At 40.0% G+C, this 19,337-nt stretch overlaps 1 protein-coding gene across 5 annotated transcripts in view; it reads left to right on the forward strand.

Moving 5' to 3' along the window:
- ikzf2 (IKAROS family zinc finger 2) overlaps positions 1–18,889 on the forward strand; it is a 48,532-nt gene extending 29,643 nt beyond the window's left edge. For all 5 annotated transcript variants that reach the window (XM_050048527.1, XM_050048526.1, XM_050048528.1 and 2 more), the window contains 6 exons: positions 687–788; positions 6,025–6,216; positions 7,995–8,162; positions 13,021–13,158; positions 13,748–13,879; positions 14,848–18,889. In XM_050048527.1, the coding sequence (XP_049904484.1) occupies positions 687–788; positions 6,025–6,216; positions 7,995–8,162; positions 13,021–13,158; positions 13,748–13,879; positions 14,848–15,656 (1,541 nt within the window). In that variant the 3' untranslated portion in view covers positions 15,657–18,889. The remainder of the gene's footprint in view (positions 1–686; positions 789–6,024; positions 6,217–7,994; positions 8,163–13,020; positions 13,159–13,747; positions 13,880–14,847) is intronic.
- Positions 18,890–19,337: the final 448 nt, after the last annotated feature.

Here is a 19,337-nt window from a genome sequence, read left to right on the forward strand (position 1 = left end):
TTGAGGAAAAACTTTAATTGTGCTGCTTGTGAATGATGGCTCACTTTGGTTCCTAAGGGATCTGACACCTGGGTCAGCAGGGGTGTTTGCCTGTTGCCACTGTATTGTTCTAGTGACCCTGACAGGGCCGGGGTGTAAGGGGATAAGGGATTGCTTTGCTCTCCCTGAAACCACACAGGACACAGGACACAGGGCTATCCATAGCCCGGGTTCTGTACAGACTGCTGAGAGGATGCAATCTGATCCACATTTGCTGGACATTAGGATCCCATAGGCACATAAAGACAGTTTAGTTAGTTGCCTGGTGCATTCTGTACTGTGACCTCCATAGTGACCGCTCAGGTTAGGGCTTTGAAGGAGATCTGACAGGAGGATGAAATGAATCATGTTTAACCTGAGAAGAAAATGTTTTACACAGGGCTTTGTATGTGGACTGTTTGTTTAGCAAGGAATTTTCTTTTTGTCTCTATGAAAATCAATAGACTGGATTTTTTTTTTTTTAATGCATGGAGTGAGTCCCCATCTTTGTTTTTAAAACCTTAATCATTACATAGTTGGATATATACCATCAAAAACAACAAAGCTGTGTTTTTTTATTTCACATGGCAGCATTGTCTTGTATTTCTTGTACAACTACAGTATTGTACAGCACAATGAAGATTGCTGTGTTTCTGCTTGTCTCCCAGGTAACGGCCAATGCTCTCCCGGTAAGGAGAACTCGAGAATGTTGGCGGATACGTCAACACCTAATGGACAGACAGTTCCTCAGGGTCCTAATTCCCCCAGTGGTGAGTGCTCCATCAGTAGATCCACATATCTGCAGTCTGTCAAGAGCAACCTCAGTATGCACACACACACACACACACGGATTCTCCATTAAACAAACACACACTGTTCTCACTACATCAGTTAATTCTGATCAGCGTATTTTGCTCTTCAGTAGTTTCGTAATAAAAGCCTTCTGGGGAAGAAAGGATTGCTGTATTTCCCCTGAACTGCTGGAAGGCCTTTGATGTGACACAGATAGAGGATGTGCTAAGTTTGGATTAGTTGCATCAGAAAATTAACGTGGCAAATGTGAGCTGATCAGAAAATAGGTGCTCCTAATGGTTAGGCTTAGAGACGCCAATTAATTGATTAAGAAAATGAATCACTTACTATTTTTATCATCAAATAAGTAATTTTTCAACAAAAATGTCAAACACTTGCTGGTTCTAGCTTCCTAAATGTGAGAATTTGTTGCTTTTCTTTGTCATTTCTGATAGTAAATGATGAGTGATGTTGTAAATATATGATAGTCTTTGGGTTTGGCCTTGCATGTTAGCTATCTGCCATTGGTGTGTGTGTGTGTGTGTGATTTGAGTTGAGAACTGTAAAGCACATCACATAAAACCACTAAAAAAATGCCAAGTCCAAATAGTATAGTCAAAAGAGAAACTAGAAACCAAGTTCTGTCCCAATGAATTTGTGGATTTACCCCAAAGACTGTAATGAAACAGGGATGAACACTTGTTACAGTGAGTCGTTTCCACAGTTAAGGCTTTTGTACAGAAATGCCATATTGCAACTTGCTGCACCATATCACACTTGCTGTGCTATATTGCACTCACCCAGAAGTGTTGCTTGGTTCCTTTCACAGTATTGACCTGGAACCTCAGATTAGCTCTAGCGATGTCACTGTGAAGCAGCAAAGTAAGAAAAGGGGAAACTATGTGAGACGAGGCAGCTGGGGGAGAAAAAAGGGAAGCTTGTTTCCCACAAGTTTAGAGATACAGGGAGGCGAGCTGGTTTTCACAGGAGATACTCTTCACCGATAAGAGCTGTTGTCATTCTGAAAGTTGCCTAACATGATTTGCTCTTTGAGGTTTTGTTACAAAAGAGGGGCTGCATCATATCATCTGTTGAAAATAAGCATGAAGCGCTGTCTAACTTTAGTACTGCACTCTTAATCTTGCAAGCTGAAACACAAGTTGTGCACTGTCTGGTAATAAAGTGTAGAAGAGTAGAATTACATCCTTTGGGCTAGGTGACAGTTTGGTTGGTGAGAGTGACATAATGTCTTCTTCATAACTATGTGTTGCTCTCAGTCAATTGTGATCTTCCCCCCTGAGTTTCTATGGATTATTGGAAACTCAGATATTTCCCAGACCCTACTGCGTAGTGTCTGGAGGAGGGGTTGAAATATGCTAAAATTGCGCCTCTACGATTTTCATTGCTGCTTTTGTCGTCGCAACAGTATCAAGTGTATCCTCATCTGACCACTCTATGCATTCCACTCTGCCACACTGGAGAGACAGATGTAAAGATGCAAGGAGCTGAATAGCAAGGACATTCAGGTCTGCTCCGTGTTGCCAGGATACAGCTGTCGAAGGCAAGGCTCGATCGCAATGTGGGTATTGGGATAACTGTTTCTTTTGTGCAAACTGTGGCATTGGAAACATACAGTATCAGTTTAAAGAGTGGACATTTCTCCCTATAGTCTATAAAAGGGAGAAATGTTGCCTGAATATCTTACTCGCCTCTGAGAGTTAAGTGGATGCAGTTCCAAAGCCTGAGGGGACAGTTGATGGATGCAGTCAGATGGGAGGCTTTAGTAAAACAACTACATATGCTCACACTGTGATTGTTACCTCGGTAAATCCCAAAACAGGATCATCAGGATCAGTAAGTTTTGCTTGGATGATGTCCAAACATTTTTTTTGCACCCTGTGTATAGCCCATTTCACATATAGTTTAACCCATATACATGATCAAGGGTTTATTATTGGCGTAAGGCTCATTCCCTAGTGTGATTCTTGGAAATTTTTTGTCACAGCTGTAGTGGGAACAAAGTCAAGTCTTTAATAGGCGATCAATTACAGTCAAGTTTTACAACATGGCCCGGAATCTTGTCTCAGGGGGGGTTTTATAAAAAAAACATAATTCAGACAACAAAAGCAGCTTAATCCTTGTGTGAAGCGTGCAAATGGTTTTGATATTGTTTTGTGTATGACAGATGTTCAAAGACTGAACAAGCCAGGCACAAGAAACTGTAAATGACATACTGAATTCTGCTTGATAACAGCATCTATATGTACATATATTGGTACATATAGCAAAGGTGTGGACTCAAGTCAGACTCGAGTCACATGTCAAAGACTCAAGTAGGGTCATACGGAGAAAATCAAACATCGATTTAGCAACAGTATTGTAGGATTGACTGTTGGTGCTTACACAAAATATTGACACAATGAGATTTTTGATAAATAATCATAGTAATGTAAATATAATGACTAAGTGGGGAAAGGTAAATAATAGAACAGCTAGAGCAGTCTGGTAAGTTCAGAAAATTACATCATGTTACTGTAATGCAGCCTTTTAACAAGGAAAAGACAACACTTACAGTTTTACAATCTCTAAACTCTAAGATGATATCTAGTCTCATGATATCCATATAATATTGATGTACTGCCCAGCCCTAGACTCAAGTCAGACTTTGGTCACAAATTTGATGTCTTCAGACTTGACAAAATAAAAAAAAGACTTGCAACTCAACTTGGACTTCATGGCTTCATTTGAACTTGAGCTTTTTGACATGAAATACCTGATACCCCCCTCCAAGTCCAAAGATTAAAAAGTATGTTATTTAAAAAGTGTGCTGCCAATCAATTCATTTCCCATCATTTTCTGATTCAGCTCTTTTTACTTAATTTAAGCATAAAACATGCAGCAACATACAATATCACTTTAAAGGAAGATTCGTCTTACAGAAAATGTCTAAACAATTGCAAATATAAATTTATAGACATGTATCCAATACTGTATTGTACTGATGCTCTGCTGCTGCTTGTTGTTTTGCATGGCTTCTGTCTTGAGAATTTCTGTCCGCTGCAGTAAATGCTGTCTTTATGCTGTTTTTGTCCTTTGAATTTTGTCATTTCATTGGTTTCAAAACCTCTTGCCAAAGGACTGCAGTTGAAAATTAGCCAGCTTACTAAAACTGGCACATTTACAGAAATGTTGATTAATATGCATTGTCCTTATAAATAAAATAAATGAAATGAAATAAATGAGATGAATAAAATACAAGACTGGAGAGAAACATACAAATTCATTGTGTGCTCATATGCTATGAAAGTGCAGTGTCAGCACTGTTTTTTATTTTTAAGTTGAGTTGCACTTGTTTTAACCAACTTGTTTTTAACAAATATTTTTAAAAAGCATTCTTGATTTTCTGATATGTATTATATTATTACTCTGTTGGTAAAATGGCATTATATTTGGTGAAGAGAGCATTATGACTTGAATAAGTATAGGAATTGGGACTTGTCAGTTTGACTCAGAAATTGACTTGGGACTTGACAGTGAAGATTCTCAGTCATCCAGGTCATGGTAATTGTAAGTGCTAATATCGTAGGCAACTGGACTTGCTTGTGTTTCTTGAAAACGTTTCGCCTCTCATCCAAGAGGCTTCTTCAGTTTTAAATGACTGGTACAAAGTTGCAGACTATAAACCCTGTGTGGGTGGGAACCCTTGCAGAGTCGGAGGGGTCACGTGAGCTCTTAGTTTCAGAGTAGTTAAGGTCACAATGTGAGTCGTTGACCCACCTGGCCACCATGTGAGTCGTTAGGGTCACAATGTGAGTCGTTGACCCACCTGGCCACCATGTGAGTCGTTAGGGTCAGGTGGGACCAGGGGTAAATGGCTATGAAGTCGTCTGGGGAGGAATCCCAAGACTGCATTGTAGGTGGGGGATAAGTAGTGTCGTAAGCCACCCCCTCTGTTTAACGATGGTCGTCCCAGCTTGACGTAGATGGCTTCTTTTACTCCTCTTTCAAACCATCTTTCCTCCCTGGACTTGGGACTTGAGTGCAAAGACTTTAGACTTACTTGTGACTTGCAAAACAATAAGTCTGTCCCACCTCTGATACACAGAAAAGCATTTATTGTGTGAATGGCTTAAAATTGGGCAAATTCCAGGACAAAAGAACTCTTTCCTTTCCTTCAGAAGACTGTTTGTGGCACTATTAGAGTCCTTTGTTTGACAAGCATTGTCTCGTCTATCCTAAAGTGTCAGCTCCTTGGTTTGTACAGAATAAAAGAATCAATTACCTTACGCAGCAGTGTTTCGGCTTTGTTGTAAGAAACAGACTCGAGAATTCAGTTGAATATTTGGATACTGATTTTCCAGTTGACTGAACTGTACACGGTATGTTCAGTCCATGTGATGATTGGAACAGGACTGTAGATGAACGAAACTAACCATTGCCGTTTCTGATTTCTTCCTCCTGGAGAGTTATTTTTGTGTACAAGTATCACTAATTGCTGGTGACTGATAAGTAGAGACTGCAGGTGGTGAATAGTTTCCCGCCACAGCCACCCACACACCCACACACACAATTATACAATCGTTTGCCCTTGTCATCCAGCCAGTCTCCCATTGCTAGTCAGGTGTTCTAAGCTACAGGGCCTCTGACACTCCCTTTTCTCCCCAGGGACAGCCAGGAACCAGACCAGCCTGTTTCTCCTTCTCTCTCTTTCTTTCTGTCTTGTCAGTGCATCAGTCCATCCTAATGCTTTCTACAAGTTGAGTTGCTAAGTTACTGGGATGCCCCCTCCACATGCCCCTTGAATATATTATTTTGCACAGCTATCCCTCTTAAGTCATCCATTGTCCATTGCAGATGAACTGATTTTACTTCCAGCCAATCCAGTCCACTCTGAGACCCGCACAGTTCATCCCAGGCCTTTGAAGTTTAACTCAATTCCATAAAGGCTACTCACCCTAACCTCAACTTTAACTACGAGCTACACCCTTGGGTTGTAGTTCATCTTCAGTCCATCCACAGCAAGCAAACACAGATCATTTTAATTAATCTGTTTATGCTTGACCTATGCCACACAGTCGCTGTATGGTTCATGGTTGCTGTCGAGTATTTTGTTTTGGTAGGGGTGTTTTCTTCGCATTCCGATAAAACTTGCATTATCTAAATTTGACACTGTGAGCTGAGCATTTAAGGATTGCGGTTGTTTTTGTTTTACAGAACTGACAATTAAGCAAGAGGAAGAAACAGCGGAGGAGGCTGACAACAGAAGCCCAGCACTTGAAGAAATAGGCCAAACAGGGGAGGAAGGAGCAGCATTGGAGGAATCAATGACTGGCAGCCCAACCAGTGCACAGGATGGTTTATCTGAGCCAAATGTGACAGCTGACGCAGGAAGTCGACAACCAAACGGTACCAATCAGTTTTCCAAAATGCCATTAAAAGTGTGTACTGCTTTAAAGAAACTGCCTGGTAAATCTTTGGCCACTGACAATCCACACAGGATTCTTCTTCTTCAAATGATTACAGTCAGGGCGGTGTGTACGTTTCCCCATATTTAGAATGAGTCAGAAATCATTTGTTGTCCTCACAGTGGGTGTGGAGTGCTTTTTTTTTTCTTGTTTTGTTTTTTGTTAAAGGACAATAGCCTAGACTTGGAATTATTATCAGGGAAAAAATATCCTTGGAATCCCCCGCAACCTGTTCCAACTGACGCCGTGACTGCTCTGGCTGTCACTGCATCAGGATCAGATTTCTCTTTTCCAACTGGCTGCAGATCAAAAGATTGGCCATAAGAAGAGCCGATAGTAGCTGTGAGTCCTTGAAAATCAGATGTATGTACTGAACTGTAACATTCCACATGATATAAATCATACTATACACTGCGAGAGAGATGGGCACAAACACAATCCCATTCATTACTCTGGGAAACGTTGCATTTACTGTGGAAAATGTGCACAAATAAATGCAGGATTGGCACTTTTGGTGTGAGAATTGTTCTTAAAGGGATAGTTCGGATCTTTTTAAGCAGGGTTGTATGAGGTACCTAGCCATAGTCAGAGTATTACCTACAGTAGCTGGTGAAGTTTGGAGAAGCAGGCAGGAGTACCACCACTGAAGCTACGCAATGCACTGCTGTGGATGGGGGCAGCAGCAAAATGTATTTTGAAATCAACAGTTTAAGTGTATGCTATATTGAGAAAATGTTACACTTTACAATGCCGCAGATCATTTCAAAGGGAAAGCCTATAACAGCTTCAGTTCCCATCTATGTTGTTGTCAATCCACCAGACTCCATTGACAAAAACAGTAATTTTAGCTTGCTTAACACAGGAGCTGCTGGTCTACCACCCCCCTGATCACATAGTTTGTTTGTGTACTTGTGTGACTTGAGTGCATCCAAACTAACCCTTCTGAACACCAAAGACACAACAACATAAACAAACTTACTGACTGAGGCAGCAGTAGACTAGCAGCTCGTGTTTTCTGCAATGTTAAATTGTCATTTTTCTCAGTGGAGTCTGGCTTTAAAGAGAGCAACATAACGGCTTCAGTTCCCCATCGATAAGGGTTGTCTGACGGCAAGGTAAAGTGGTGAAAATATTCTTAATAGAGGATATATGCAAACTATTAACAATTAATGATTTTTTTTTATTGTGGTTAAAATACGTTTGGCAGTACATTACTGAGCTTCCATGTTGGCACTCCGGCCTGCTTCTCCAAACTGGGGGGCATGCTGACATTCACTGTAGGTAATGCACTGACTATGGATAAATACCTTATACAAGCCTACCTCACAAAATTGCTGTAGACAGAAAATACATTTCCATACCATTACAGAATGAGAAAAGGGCTCATTGTCGTGATACGAGTTTGAACTGAACAGTTGTTTTGTGTCTTGATTGTCATTAGTAAACATCCACCAGAAGCAGTTCTCGGAGTCAAATGTCATGTGAGGACAATTAGGCAGACATGATGTTTCCTTTCTAAACTATGAAGCAGCTATTAGAGCTTAGTGGTTCCTGCATATAGAGAGATACAATCAGCTGTCAGTTACAAAAAACAGCTAAGCTAAATGTGTTCAGTTTGATACAAAAAAAAAAAGAAATAGGTTGAAGGGTTGTAAATACTTTCTAAAAACATCTTCCACAATGAGTGTGGTATTGACTTCCTGTGCCTGTTTCTATCAGGTGACAGGCCGTTCCAGTGCAACCAGTGTGGCGTCTCGTTCACCCAGAAGGGAAACCTGCTGCGACACATCAAGCTGCACACAGGCGAAAAACCCTTCAAATGCCCCTTCTGCAGCTACGCCTGCCGGCGGCGCGATGCCCTCAGCGGGCATTTGCGCACTCATGCTGGTAAGACTCCTCCTCACCCTCTCCTCTTCCCTTTTTACTCATCTACTTCTGTTACCCAGAAGAGACTTCATTTCTTTCATCAGAAGTGCTTAAGAGGTCTTAAAAAAAGCAACCCATAATTCTTTTAATGCTGGGATTGACTATAACTATTTTAACATGTAAAATATTTTTTTGCCGAATGTTATGCTTGTGTTGCATGTCTGCAAAATGCAATGCGTAGGTATTTAATCACCCTAGTCTGCCTCTGACTTAATGTAAGAACCTTGAAAAATACTTTGTTCCTTTGAAAATCAATGATCTCAGGACTATAATGTATCATCTGAAAGCCAAACCATGTTCATACAGACATAAAGGAAGAATGTGAGAGGTCCCTGCCCAGTTCAATGTAATACTGGTCTTTGTGATAAGTGTAATTTTTCCATTATTCAGAAACTGCAAGCTTTTTAAGCACCTCTTAAATGTTCTTCACAGATATTTTTTCTTCTAAAGCTTTGTGTGACTGTGAGTGTCTTAGTGTGAGAACTACTGTAGCCACAGTAGCCATACATGCTGGTTGGTGACTGTCTTGTATTGTTGCTGGATAGATGCGATGGTGTTTTTTTTTTTTTTTTTTTTTTTTTATGTGCATGTTATAGACAGCGCTTTGAGTGCTTTGTGGTTAGGTACCAAGGACACGCTGTTCCTGAGTTGCTTGACTCGCTAAGGAGGAAACTATCTTTCTGTTGAGAAACACATGGGGAGTGCTGGCTGTCTCTCTCAACTGTAACCCACTTTCCTATCAGAGAGGATGTGCTCTCCCCTCTTTTGCACCTTTGAAATCAAGGTCAGACAATACCGTCATTTCAGCCTGTGATGCCCCCACGGGGGTTACTCATACACAGTTCTCTTTTTAGATAGAGGTTAACGTGTGTTTGGGTGTGCATCCATGTGATTGCATACAATGTCTGTGTGTTTGCATGTCTCTAATCTCTGTCCCAGTTGTTGCTCAGATGCTTCTTTCATGCCTTTCTTAATATCTATCGCTCCGCATCTGTCTTCCACCCACAACCATGACCACTCTCCTACTTTCACTTCCTTTATTGTTTAGCCCAATTTGTTTGTCATATCCTCCAAACTTTTTTTTTTCCCTTGTAAAGTCACGAGTAGTAAGCTACACCTGCATTCCTCTGGTCATTCAGTGGGGAATGTGATGGATTTGACGTTGCCAAGTTGTGCTGTAATAATGAGGTTCTTTAACGTACATGGATTCTCTGGGTGCTGCAAACCTGGCAGCTCTGGACTGGTGCCCTGCCAGGAAGAACAGGTGTAGCAAAAAAGAGGGAACTAAAGCACTGAAAGAGAGGTCAGGTGAGGGAAAAATATAAGGCAAGAGTGAAAGTGTGAGCAGATGACAAAAGTGTGTTGGATTTTGCTGCTATATTTAAGGCCTGGGTAAATGTTGGAAAATGACATTTCTCATTGAGGCACAGTTGATTGGTGGAAGGATCATGCAGTAAACACTTGACAACTTGGCAAGGGATTTCACAGTTTGTGAGACAGAAGAATACAATTCGGGCAAGTTCCCGTTTATTAGCCAAATGCAATCAGTCAAGTGAGTCTGAGTGCACAGTGTGGACTATTTGCATGAATAAGAATAGCGTCTGAAAGGTGGATTCTTCAGGTCCATCCAACATCTGCTCAAGGTCATGTGTGGGTGGTTATATAAATATGAAAAAGTAATGAAGTCTATGGTGCCACTAAGAACATGGGAGTGATACTTGATTGAACACAGCCTACTCTACTTTTAGCAGAGTTTTAGTTTGACAGCTGGAAAGCAGCAAAGAAAATTATTTCCATGATGACGTTTCATTTAGATGTAACTTTTTCACAACTCGAAATGAATATTACTGCAATGACCTTGCATGTACGCCTACCTCTTTTTTAATAATATTGAAACCTTTTTGTCATGAGCCATCATGTTTTTGTATCTGTTCGTGCTCAGGAGAAAGAAAAAAATACAATGAAATCTCCATATAGTTTCGAGATTTGCCGATATAATGTCATTCACAGACCACAAGAGAACTGAATGACAAATACAGCAGAAAAGCTATTATCATGCCACATGATTCACTTAAAAGAAAAGTGCTTGCTGATGCAAGATTGGCCATGACTGGCCGTGTCATTCTGTAACAAGTGGGTTTTGTTTCCCTCACACAAATCATCAAGAGTACTTCAGGGAAGAAAATGTAAGATTTACGGGTTAAGAAATATTCAGTTCTGAGTAATGTGTTACCTCACAGAACTTATTAAGTGCTAAAAAAGAAAAAAAAAGAAAGAAATTCAACATCCCTTTCTGTGAGAGAAAGAGTACTTATGTTCACGTGTGAACTGTCACCCACCTCTAAATGTGTGTGTGTGTGTGTGTGTGTGTGTGTGTGTGTGCATGTGTGCATGTGTGTATGTGTGTTACAGCCCTTGAGCCTCAGACTGAAACATGTTTGGTTTCTCTGTTCTCACAGTGACAAGAGCACCGGATCATCCGCACATCTTCTTCTAGTAATAGCACTGAGATAGTCACCATTATCTCAGTGAATGTCTTACTACATCGCATTGCTAATGATGGTGTCTGGGTCACAGTGGTATGCTTATGTAGCCTCCAGTTCACTCAGTCCCTTTATGAGTCATTACATTAGTTTTGAGAATACTCCACCACAGGAAACAAACCTATATCCACAGCAGTGTCTGCCTGAGTAGGATTCCACTCTAATACACTATTTTGCAATGAAAGTGTTACTTATTATTATTATTTTTTTTAATTCATTTACCTCAATATGGAAACGGCTTGTGTAGTCCATTGTCAGTGTGTCTTCATACAACAGTTTGTAGGATAGCTTAAAAAAATGCACATACAATGGTTTGTATGATATCTAACGGATAAGCTCCTCATGAATGTTGTTATATACTTAATGTAAAGTTACAAAGGTTACAGTAGGTTTAGCCAGGTGAAATTATGTAGCTTAGGTTTAAGTTCCGCAGGTTAGGTTTAGGAAAGGAAAAATGATGACGACTTACCTTAAAATGACTCAAAGTTCCCTTGGTTTCACATGCTCGGTTCTGTATTGTTTGACCCATCCACCACCCCAACCATATAACCTTGCTTTGACTTCATACTACCTCCTTCTTTACTCCCATTAGTGCATTGGTCAGGTGATTGCAGCTTTCACGATAACAGTGGATATACAGAAATTACTGGCTCATGATTATGTGGGTTATATACAAATTGTGGTGCCTTATTTTTTGGTGGTATAAGTACAGCTCATGAAGTTCCATCATCAGTGTGTTTTCATACAACAGTTTGTATGATATCTTACAAAAATGCACATACAATGGTTTTTATTATATCTACGGAATTAGCGCTTACACTTAATGTAAAGTTACATAGGTTAGGTTTAGCCAGGTAAAGTAATGTAGCTTAGGGTTAGGAAAAGAAACATGATGACGACTTGCCTTAAAATGACTCAATGTTCCCTTGGTTTCACACGTTCAGTCTTGTGTTGTTTGTCCCATCCACCACCCCAACCTATAACCGTGCTTTAACTTTCGGTCTTCATACTACCTCTTTCTTTACTCCCATTATTGCATTGGTCAGGTGATTGCAGCTTTCACGATAACATTGGATATACAGAAAGTACATCAAAATTGTGGTGCCTTACTTTTTGGTGGTATAAGTACAGCTCATGAAGTTCCATCATCAGTGTGTTTTCATACAACAGTCTGTATGATATCTTACAAAAATGCACGTGCAATGGTTCATAAGATATCCAATGAATTAGCACCTCATGAATGATATTATATTCTACTGTAAAGTTACATAGGTTAGGTTTAGCCAGGTAAAGTAATGTAGCTTAGGTTTAGGAAAAGAAACATGATGATGACTTGCCTTAAAATGACTCAATGTTCCCTTGGTTTCACACGCTCAGTCTTGTGGTGCTTGTCCCATACACCACCCCAACTTAGCACCTTGCACCAACTTTCAGTCTTTACACTACCTCCTTCTTTACTGCCATTATTGCTTCGATCACATGATTGCAGCCTTCATGATTACATTCGATATACACAAATTACTGGCACATGATTATGTGGGTTATATACAAGTTGCGGTGCATTACTTTTTGTGGGTATAACTACGAACAATGTATATGAACAGCCTGCCATTGTACAAAGAAAGAATGACACCTGTGATATTAACAAATATTGGCTGATATCTAGGCCTTCCTGTCAGCTCATAACTACATGCCTTTGTTATTATTTATATGTGCATTTATTATTTAGCTTATCCATTCATTAAGCAATATAGCAAGTTCAATGGATGGAAGATTAGATGGGCCGATGGCTTGGCCGAGATACATAGGATATGTCTTCATCTTTCCACTTGTCTAAGTAGGAAGGAATTGAATAAAATAGAAATGACACAATGAATCACACTCCACCTCCATAGCAGTTTAACATTGGAGTTATTTTCCTACCACCATCATGGGATGCATGATCAACTCCACTATTCACTCAGCAGTGGGAGTTAGCTGTATGTTTTTCAGAGACCAAAGTGTTTTGAAATGCAGACTTCATGGTGCAACTATCTTTGTCACCCACAGCCCTGTCTTTCTGTCTGGCTTGTGTGGAATCCTCACACTAGTAGTGGAACATCCATGATCTCAGAGGCTCGCTTTTGGTTTGTTTGTACTACTAACACAGTATTTACTACTACGCACTGCCTCAACACCGCGGCAGGTTGCATTATCTCATCGGACGCTACCCGCTCTCTCTGTCTCTCTCAGTGAATGAAATTAATATGCTCTCCCTCAAATGTCTTCACTTTTAGTTGGCAAACCACACAAGTGTAACTACTGTGGGCGGAGCTACAAACAGCGCACTTCTCTGGAGGAACACAAAGAGCGCTGCCATAGTTACCTGCAGGGCATCGGCTTGGATCCGAACACCAACACTGGCCCTTACACAGGTAAGGAGTTTTGCTAAAACTGAAACCATGAAAATGGAGAGTGCTGGATGTGCAAGGGAAACAGTAATACAGAAAAGGAAAAAAAAGAAAAGGCAAATCTTGCAGGACAAAATCAGTAATAATTTGTAATCTGTGAAGCTTATTTATGAACTACTGATTTTTTGAAAGTAATCCAACTGGACCTGTGTGGAAATAATCACTTTAAAAAAGAGTGATGTGAAAAAATAGGCTCAATTACTACAATAATACTGGTTTTCTGGCTATGTATTTATTATTTACTCACATTATTTTTTAATGTATCTGTTCATAGTTTGTACAACAACCAGAATTATTGATACATATTGATTCTGAATATTTGAAATAGTTTCAGTACTCATTTTAAAAACCATTGATACACCTGTACCAGCTGCACTTTATTGCTCTTTCTTATTATTAATGTTTACAACAGTCATTCTGCTGCTCTCTGCTACTAAGAAAAGAAAATTTTAATTTTCAAGGTACTGTATTGAAGTTAGAGATTCCAGTATCGTGACAACACCCAAATATTTTCTCACCCTTTCTTACTCTTTTCCCTGCTTAACCTTTCAAGGTGAGGTCCCTAAAGAGCCGAGGCCCATGGCAGAACCCAACACCATGGCTTCCTTTGATCGGCCGCCCGTTATTGAAAGGTTACAGAGCAACGTGGGCAAGAGGAAGAGCACCACGCCTCAGAAATTTGTGGGTGGGTATTTCAAATATAGCCAGGCAGTCAACGGTTTTCTCACCTTTAGTCATTGAGGAGTGTCCATGAGGACCAGCCTGATGCACAGAAATATTTGATCTTATTAAATTTCAGCAACTCCCATTTGCTCTCTGAGTCTAATGTGAAGGTAGTGGTTGGAAATGATGTGTTGTGCTCTGCGTTGATGAACTACCATGCAACCACGAGAAAGAAATGTAACACGTCCTAGCAGTCACTGAGAAATTGGGATTTAACAGTCGCTCTATATGAGTCTGAGAATGCATTAGTTAAAATCTAATCATGTAATCTGCTACTGATTTTACTTTTATCCTAATAGAAGTGAAATATGTTAAACCTAAGTGTTTTTGCACATACTTTATGTGAGTTAGTTTTCCTGTCCTTTGTCATTGCTGCATCACACAATATTATATAACATCACATTATAGCCCTGCCCTACTTACGAGCCAGATTTTTTTTTCTGAATTTGGTTATATTTGCCGCACTATTAGAAAAAGAGATTGAGCAAGCTAGAGCAAGCAGTTGAGTGAGAAGCAAGGAAATGTTTTTCACTCTGTGGTTAGGTACACCTGTAAGTTTGCCATTGCTCTTATCGAGAGAAAACAGCTTACCGCATCCCTGTTCTGGAGGGGTTAAACAGTGCAGTAGTAGATGGATGGGGCTTTCCACACCATTAGACTCGTACACACAGAATATCAAGTACAAAAATATGAAAAACAAGGCCTGAAATATCAGTAAGATATAAGTTTGACTTGGCTAGAGATTAAGCAATGCTCTTGTTCATGCACATTATTTTTCTCTCTTGATTAAAGCGAACAGAAAAAGTGTGCCCTTCACTTCAGCTAATGCATTTATATTTCGGATGTTTTGTGTCTTACATTTTAAAATTGGCATGACTTTGTTAAATCAGTTAATTCCACACAGTCATAGTGCCACTCTGTTTCATGCAGGTGAAAAGATGGTACGCTACAATTACCCTGAAGTAGGCTATGAGATGGGCCTTAAGTATGAGAAGCAGGCTGAACTGATGTCAGCCCACATGATGGACCAGGCCATCAGCAATGCCATCACATACCTGGGATCAGACACTCTTCGGCCCATGCTCCACCATCCAGGTCCCCCTCTCTCTATGGGCGAAGTGATGCCCATGGTCAGCCCCCTCTTCCACCATGTCTTGCCATTGGGCCAACGAACAGAGCGTCCAGGAAACTGTGAGGCACTGCCGCCACAGCCACCTCAGCCCCATGACTTCCCCAGCCATCCCACCACAAACGGCCCTAGCGCTTTATCCAGGCAGGGCAAGCTGCGCCAGCCAGGGCAAGAGGAATCTCCCAACAACAGTGGAATTGACTCTGCTGACTCAGCTCGCAGCAGCCCTCACGAGAGGCAGGGCTACCACGGGAGCAACCCCACTCCCAGCCTCAGGTCTCGAGCCAGTCCAGCGGTGGTCTATTCAGGTGAACGGGTGACAGAAGCATCGCATCGTGGGGCAGGAATGGGGTCTGGGATGATGCGAGTGGCCACAGAGAGGCCTGTGAGCCAGGAAGGGGTGCGGGTGTTTGGACAAGAGGGCCAGGAGTTGCGGGCCTTCCAGTGCGAGCACTGCCGGGTGCTCTTCCTGGACCATGTCATGTACACCATCCACATGGGTTGCCACGGATACAGAGATCCGCTGGAGTGCAACATCTGTGGTCACCGCAGCAAAGACCGCTATGAGTTCTCCTCTCACATAGTCCGTGGTGAACACACCTTCCAGTAAGAGGATGGGTTAGGAATTACAGGAAGGACAAAGAAGGGAAAGGAGCAATAGCCTAATATCCGTCCTTATCCCCAGGCCTCTGAGACTGCACAGTTGAATGACACTGTAGACAAGTGTAGCACAATCATAGCATAGACTTCTTTTTAAGCTACTTATTGTGAATCTGAACAATTGAACAATTATATGAAGGTATGGGCCAAAGACACATTTTCTACATATTTAATTGAGATTACTATAGAAGAAGGAAGGTAAGTTTTTTTTTCTCTCAAGATGTTCATGAATTGTATAACAGAGCAGCTGTCACATGACTTTGACTAGTTTTTCATTTTAGTCTTCTTTGTATATGTCTTCTGTTGTGCTTGTCCTGTAACCATGCTTTTGTTAAAGAAAAAATGTTTTCACTCTCGCGAAGTAATGAATGCATACAGATAGAATGTCATAATGAACACTGGTGATGGAGGTAAAGACTTCAGGTAGTCTCTAATTCAATTAAACATAATAATAATAATAATAATAATAATAATAATGATAATAATAATGATATTGACTTGTCCACTTCCTGTTGCATATCATACAGGATCCATGCAGTTTTCTTTTTTCTATCTTTTTTTATGACTTTGCCATGGCCTGTAATGCTCATTGTCTTTCCTATGAACAACGTTGGAATACACGTAATGGTACGGCTAACTGGTGCTGTGTGTTCTAGCTGCAAGCAACTTAGTGTCCACTTGGTCTTGATTGCCAGTAGTGTGGTTGTCTCTGATTGTATCTATCTGCAGCTGTAGAAATTTGGCCAGTTGTGCCATCATCTAAGATACCCAGATTCCAGTAATTGAAATTTCTAATTGAAATTAGATAATACTTAAGAATTCACAGCTGGCCCCAAACAACGAATACCGTAAATATAAGTAGTAGAATTTGGAGGCTTTGGATGCAATATATGAGGGAAAGTGTTAATACAAGTGGCCCATTAATGTGTCAATAAACACAAATAAAAAGTACATGTACAGTATATCACAATTTATACATAAATTGTGGTTATCAAAAATGCATTTTCCTATTCACAAACAAAATTCTATCATATGCAAACAACTGTTACAAAGCCTACATATACATTTAGCTAATGCTAACACTCTTACAAGGCCACATAGCTAGCTGATAGCAGAAAACTACCTCTTATCAACCACTTTGTGAGATTCAGCTGATGTGATAGCCTTCATAAATAAACCTCGACTGACATTATATTGCAGGATAGAGCTAGTTTTCATTGTCTTTGCTTAACTTGAGTAATGAGACTGCTATGCTAGCAGCCAATGTTAGCATTGCTAGCTTGCTAACTGAGGATATATTTCCTGTTACAAACAGCTGCATAGCATTTACTTACACCAAACATGTTTTTCTGATTATCAGTGGCTGGAGCACTTGCGTACCACCACTAAAACAGAAAAAAAGAAGACCAACTTCCTGTAGCTGGCTTGTATCAGAGATTGTAACTTCAAAACAAGTCCTACCAAAAAAAAAATCAGCTCTGACTTTTTTTTTTTTTAAAGACATTAGTTTATACTTTATCATTTAAAAGACTCATATTCTGAATTTTAGGACATCCACATGGAGATTTGAAGGATTTTTTTTTTTTTTAAGATTTAAGTTTTATTTTAGAATGTATTAGTCTAATGAAGTGATGAAATATATTCTGAAAAAATGCCGTACACATTTGAAATTTTTTTTGTTTCTATTATATGAAACTGTATTTGTTGCTAGAATCAGGAATTATTTTTCTCCATAGCTGTTATGTTTGCACTTACAAGGTAGAACACAATGAAAGGAAAACAAGAGAGTACACAACATATAGCCTAATGATAATTGTCAGCTCCATGACTCTAAAAGGTTTGGCCATGGCCATGTTTTTCCTCATCTTCTTATTTTCTCAGCTGCCAAGCTAATGCATTCTGCACACAAAACAACTGGCCATTTCTTTGTTTCCCTGGTTGCTCCTATAGAAAATTATTCTTATCCTGGTGACACACGGGTTCTGTTGCTTGCAGTTTGTGCACACTAAACTAGCACCCTAATTTGCTTGAACCTGGCAGACTTAGACATGACACCGTGAAATGGCAGAGGGTGGTCTTGATGACATAAAATGATGCTTTATGGCTATGGATACCTAAAGGGATAAAGGAGGCTAAAGATACTGCATGGGTTGCTCTCCTCTGATGTACCTCAGTTTTTCTTTCATTCTATTTGTATGTCATGACAAATACAGGGAAACAACACAAACTGCACAAACAGCTGTTTTTCAGGTGCTTTGTCCTTTGCACCTTATAATTTTGCCTAGTGCAGCTTTATTTGCGGGTTAATGCCTAAAAGTGACTGCATCATGGGAATTAAGGGAATCGAGTGAATTCTTGATGTGTGTGGTGGGCATTTGTCATGTTGTTGCCATAATGTCACAACATATGGGTATGACCTCATGCATGAATGAGACGGTGTGAGCATGGTTAGCACATAGTTTTACTCTGAAGGCACTTCCCAAAAACTGTAGCATTCCACTGTAAACCTGTTTGGACATTTAAAAGCTCATGTATGCAAAATGTAAATAGCAAGTAAGAGATCAGCCACTTTCCACCTCCAAATCTTCTGTCCATCATCTACAATGTGTTGAAAGGTAACAGATTTCGATTACTGAGGCTAGCTGCTGCTCTTTCATAGTTACTGTCCCTCCCTGTGAAAGGACACAGATGAGACTGTGCTTTGTACAGTTGGCCCTGCACTTTATGTCCATACCCTGAATCTAGACGGCATTGTTTTTCGTTGGTGTTTTTTGTAGGTAAAGTGGAAAACAGTCATCGGCAGAACACGGGTTCTCTGAAAGAACAATCTCGGAAACGCACATTTTTTGTTTTCACTGGAACAGTACTCACAAGAAGTTTGGCATTAGCAGTTTCACTTCAGTCAGCATCATAAACAGTTGATTATTCTCAAAGGTTAAACTCAGTGATTTATCCTTCTATGTTCAATGTCTACTTGTGATCAAAAGGCAGCTTCTTCTCTGTTTACATGTCGCTTCTCTTATGCGCAACTGGTGCCCAGCTAGCATAAAAAACCTACTGTCTGTAAAGTACTGGCACTGGAAATTGTTTACACCTCGTAGTTGTGATATTGACTCTATACATTCCTCTATTATATCATTCCTGTATATATTTATTATCTGAAGCCTTATCTGTTAGAAAAGGGGTCCTCCTAAAACAACATATCCTTTTAATAATCCTATGATCAAATGTAAATTACTGTTACACAAATTTATCTTCCTTGATCCCCTTCAGAAGGAACACAAATAAACAGGCCAGAACTAAATTAATATAAACTGGGTATAATATATGAGTTATTTTCTCAGTTTTCAGTTGTTCTCCAGGTTATATTTGACTTTGGGGCACAGAAGTATTTTATTTCCTGATATAAAGAACAGCCTTACAAATTCTTTAAATGAAGCAGCCATATGAACACAAAAAAGTAGGAAAGAAATGTCGTCTGTCTCCTTGTGAGTGAGGAGTTTACTTGAAAATCAGAATCATTGCTATTGATTTAGATTGCGGGGATGTTTTTTGTAAATCTTGAAAACGCGTGTGCTAAATGTCTATTTTTCTGCTGAGATGTTAATGCAAATAGTTTTGTGACCTTTTT

The sequence above is a fragment of the Epinephelus moara genome, chromosome 7 (assembly GCF_006386435.1).
Source record: "Epinephelus moara isolate mb chromosome 7, YSFRI_EMoa_1.0, whole genome shotgun sequence".
NCBI classification, from domain to species: domain Eukaryota; kingdom Metazoa; phylum Chordata; class Actinopteri; order Perciformes; family Serranidae; genus Epinephelus; species Epinephelus moara.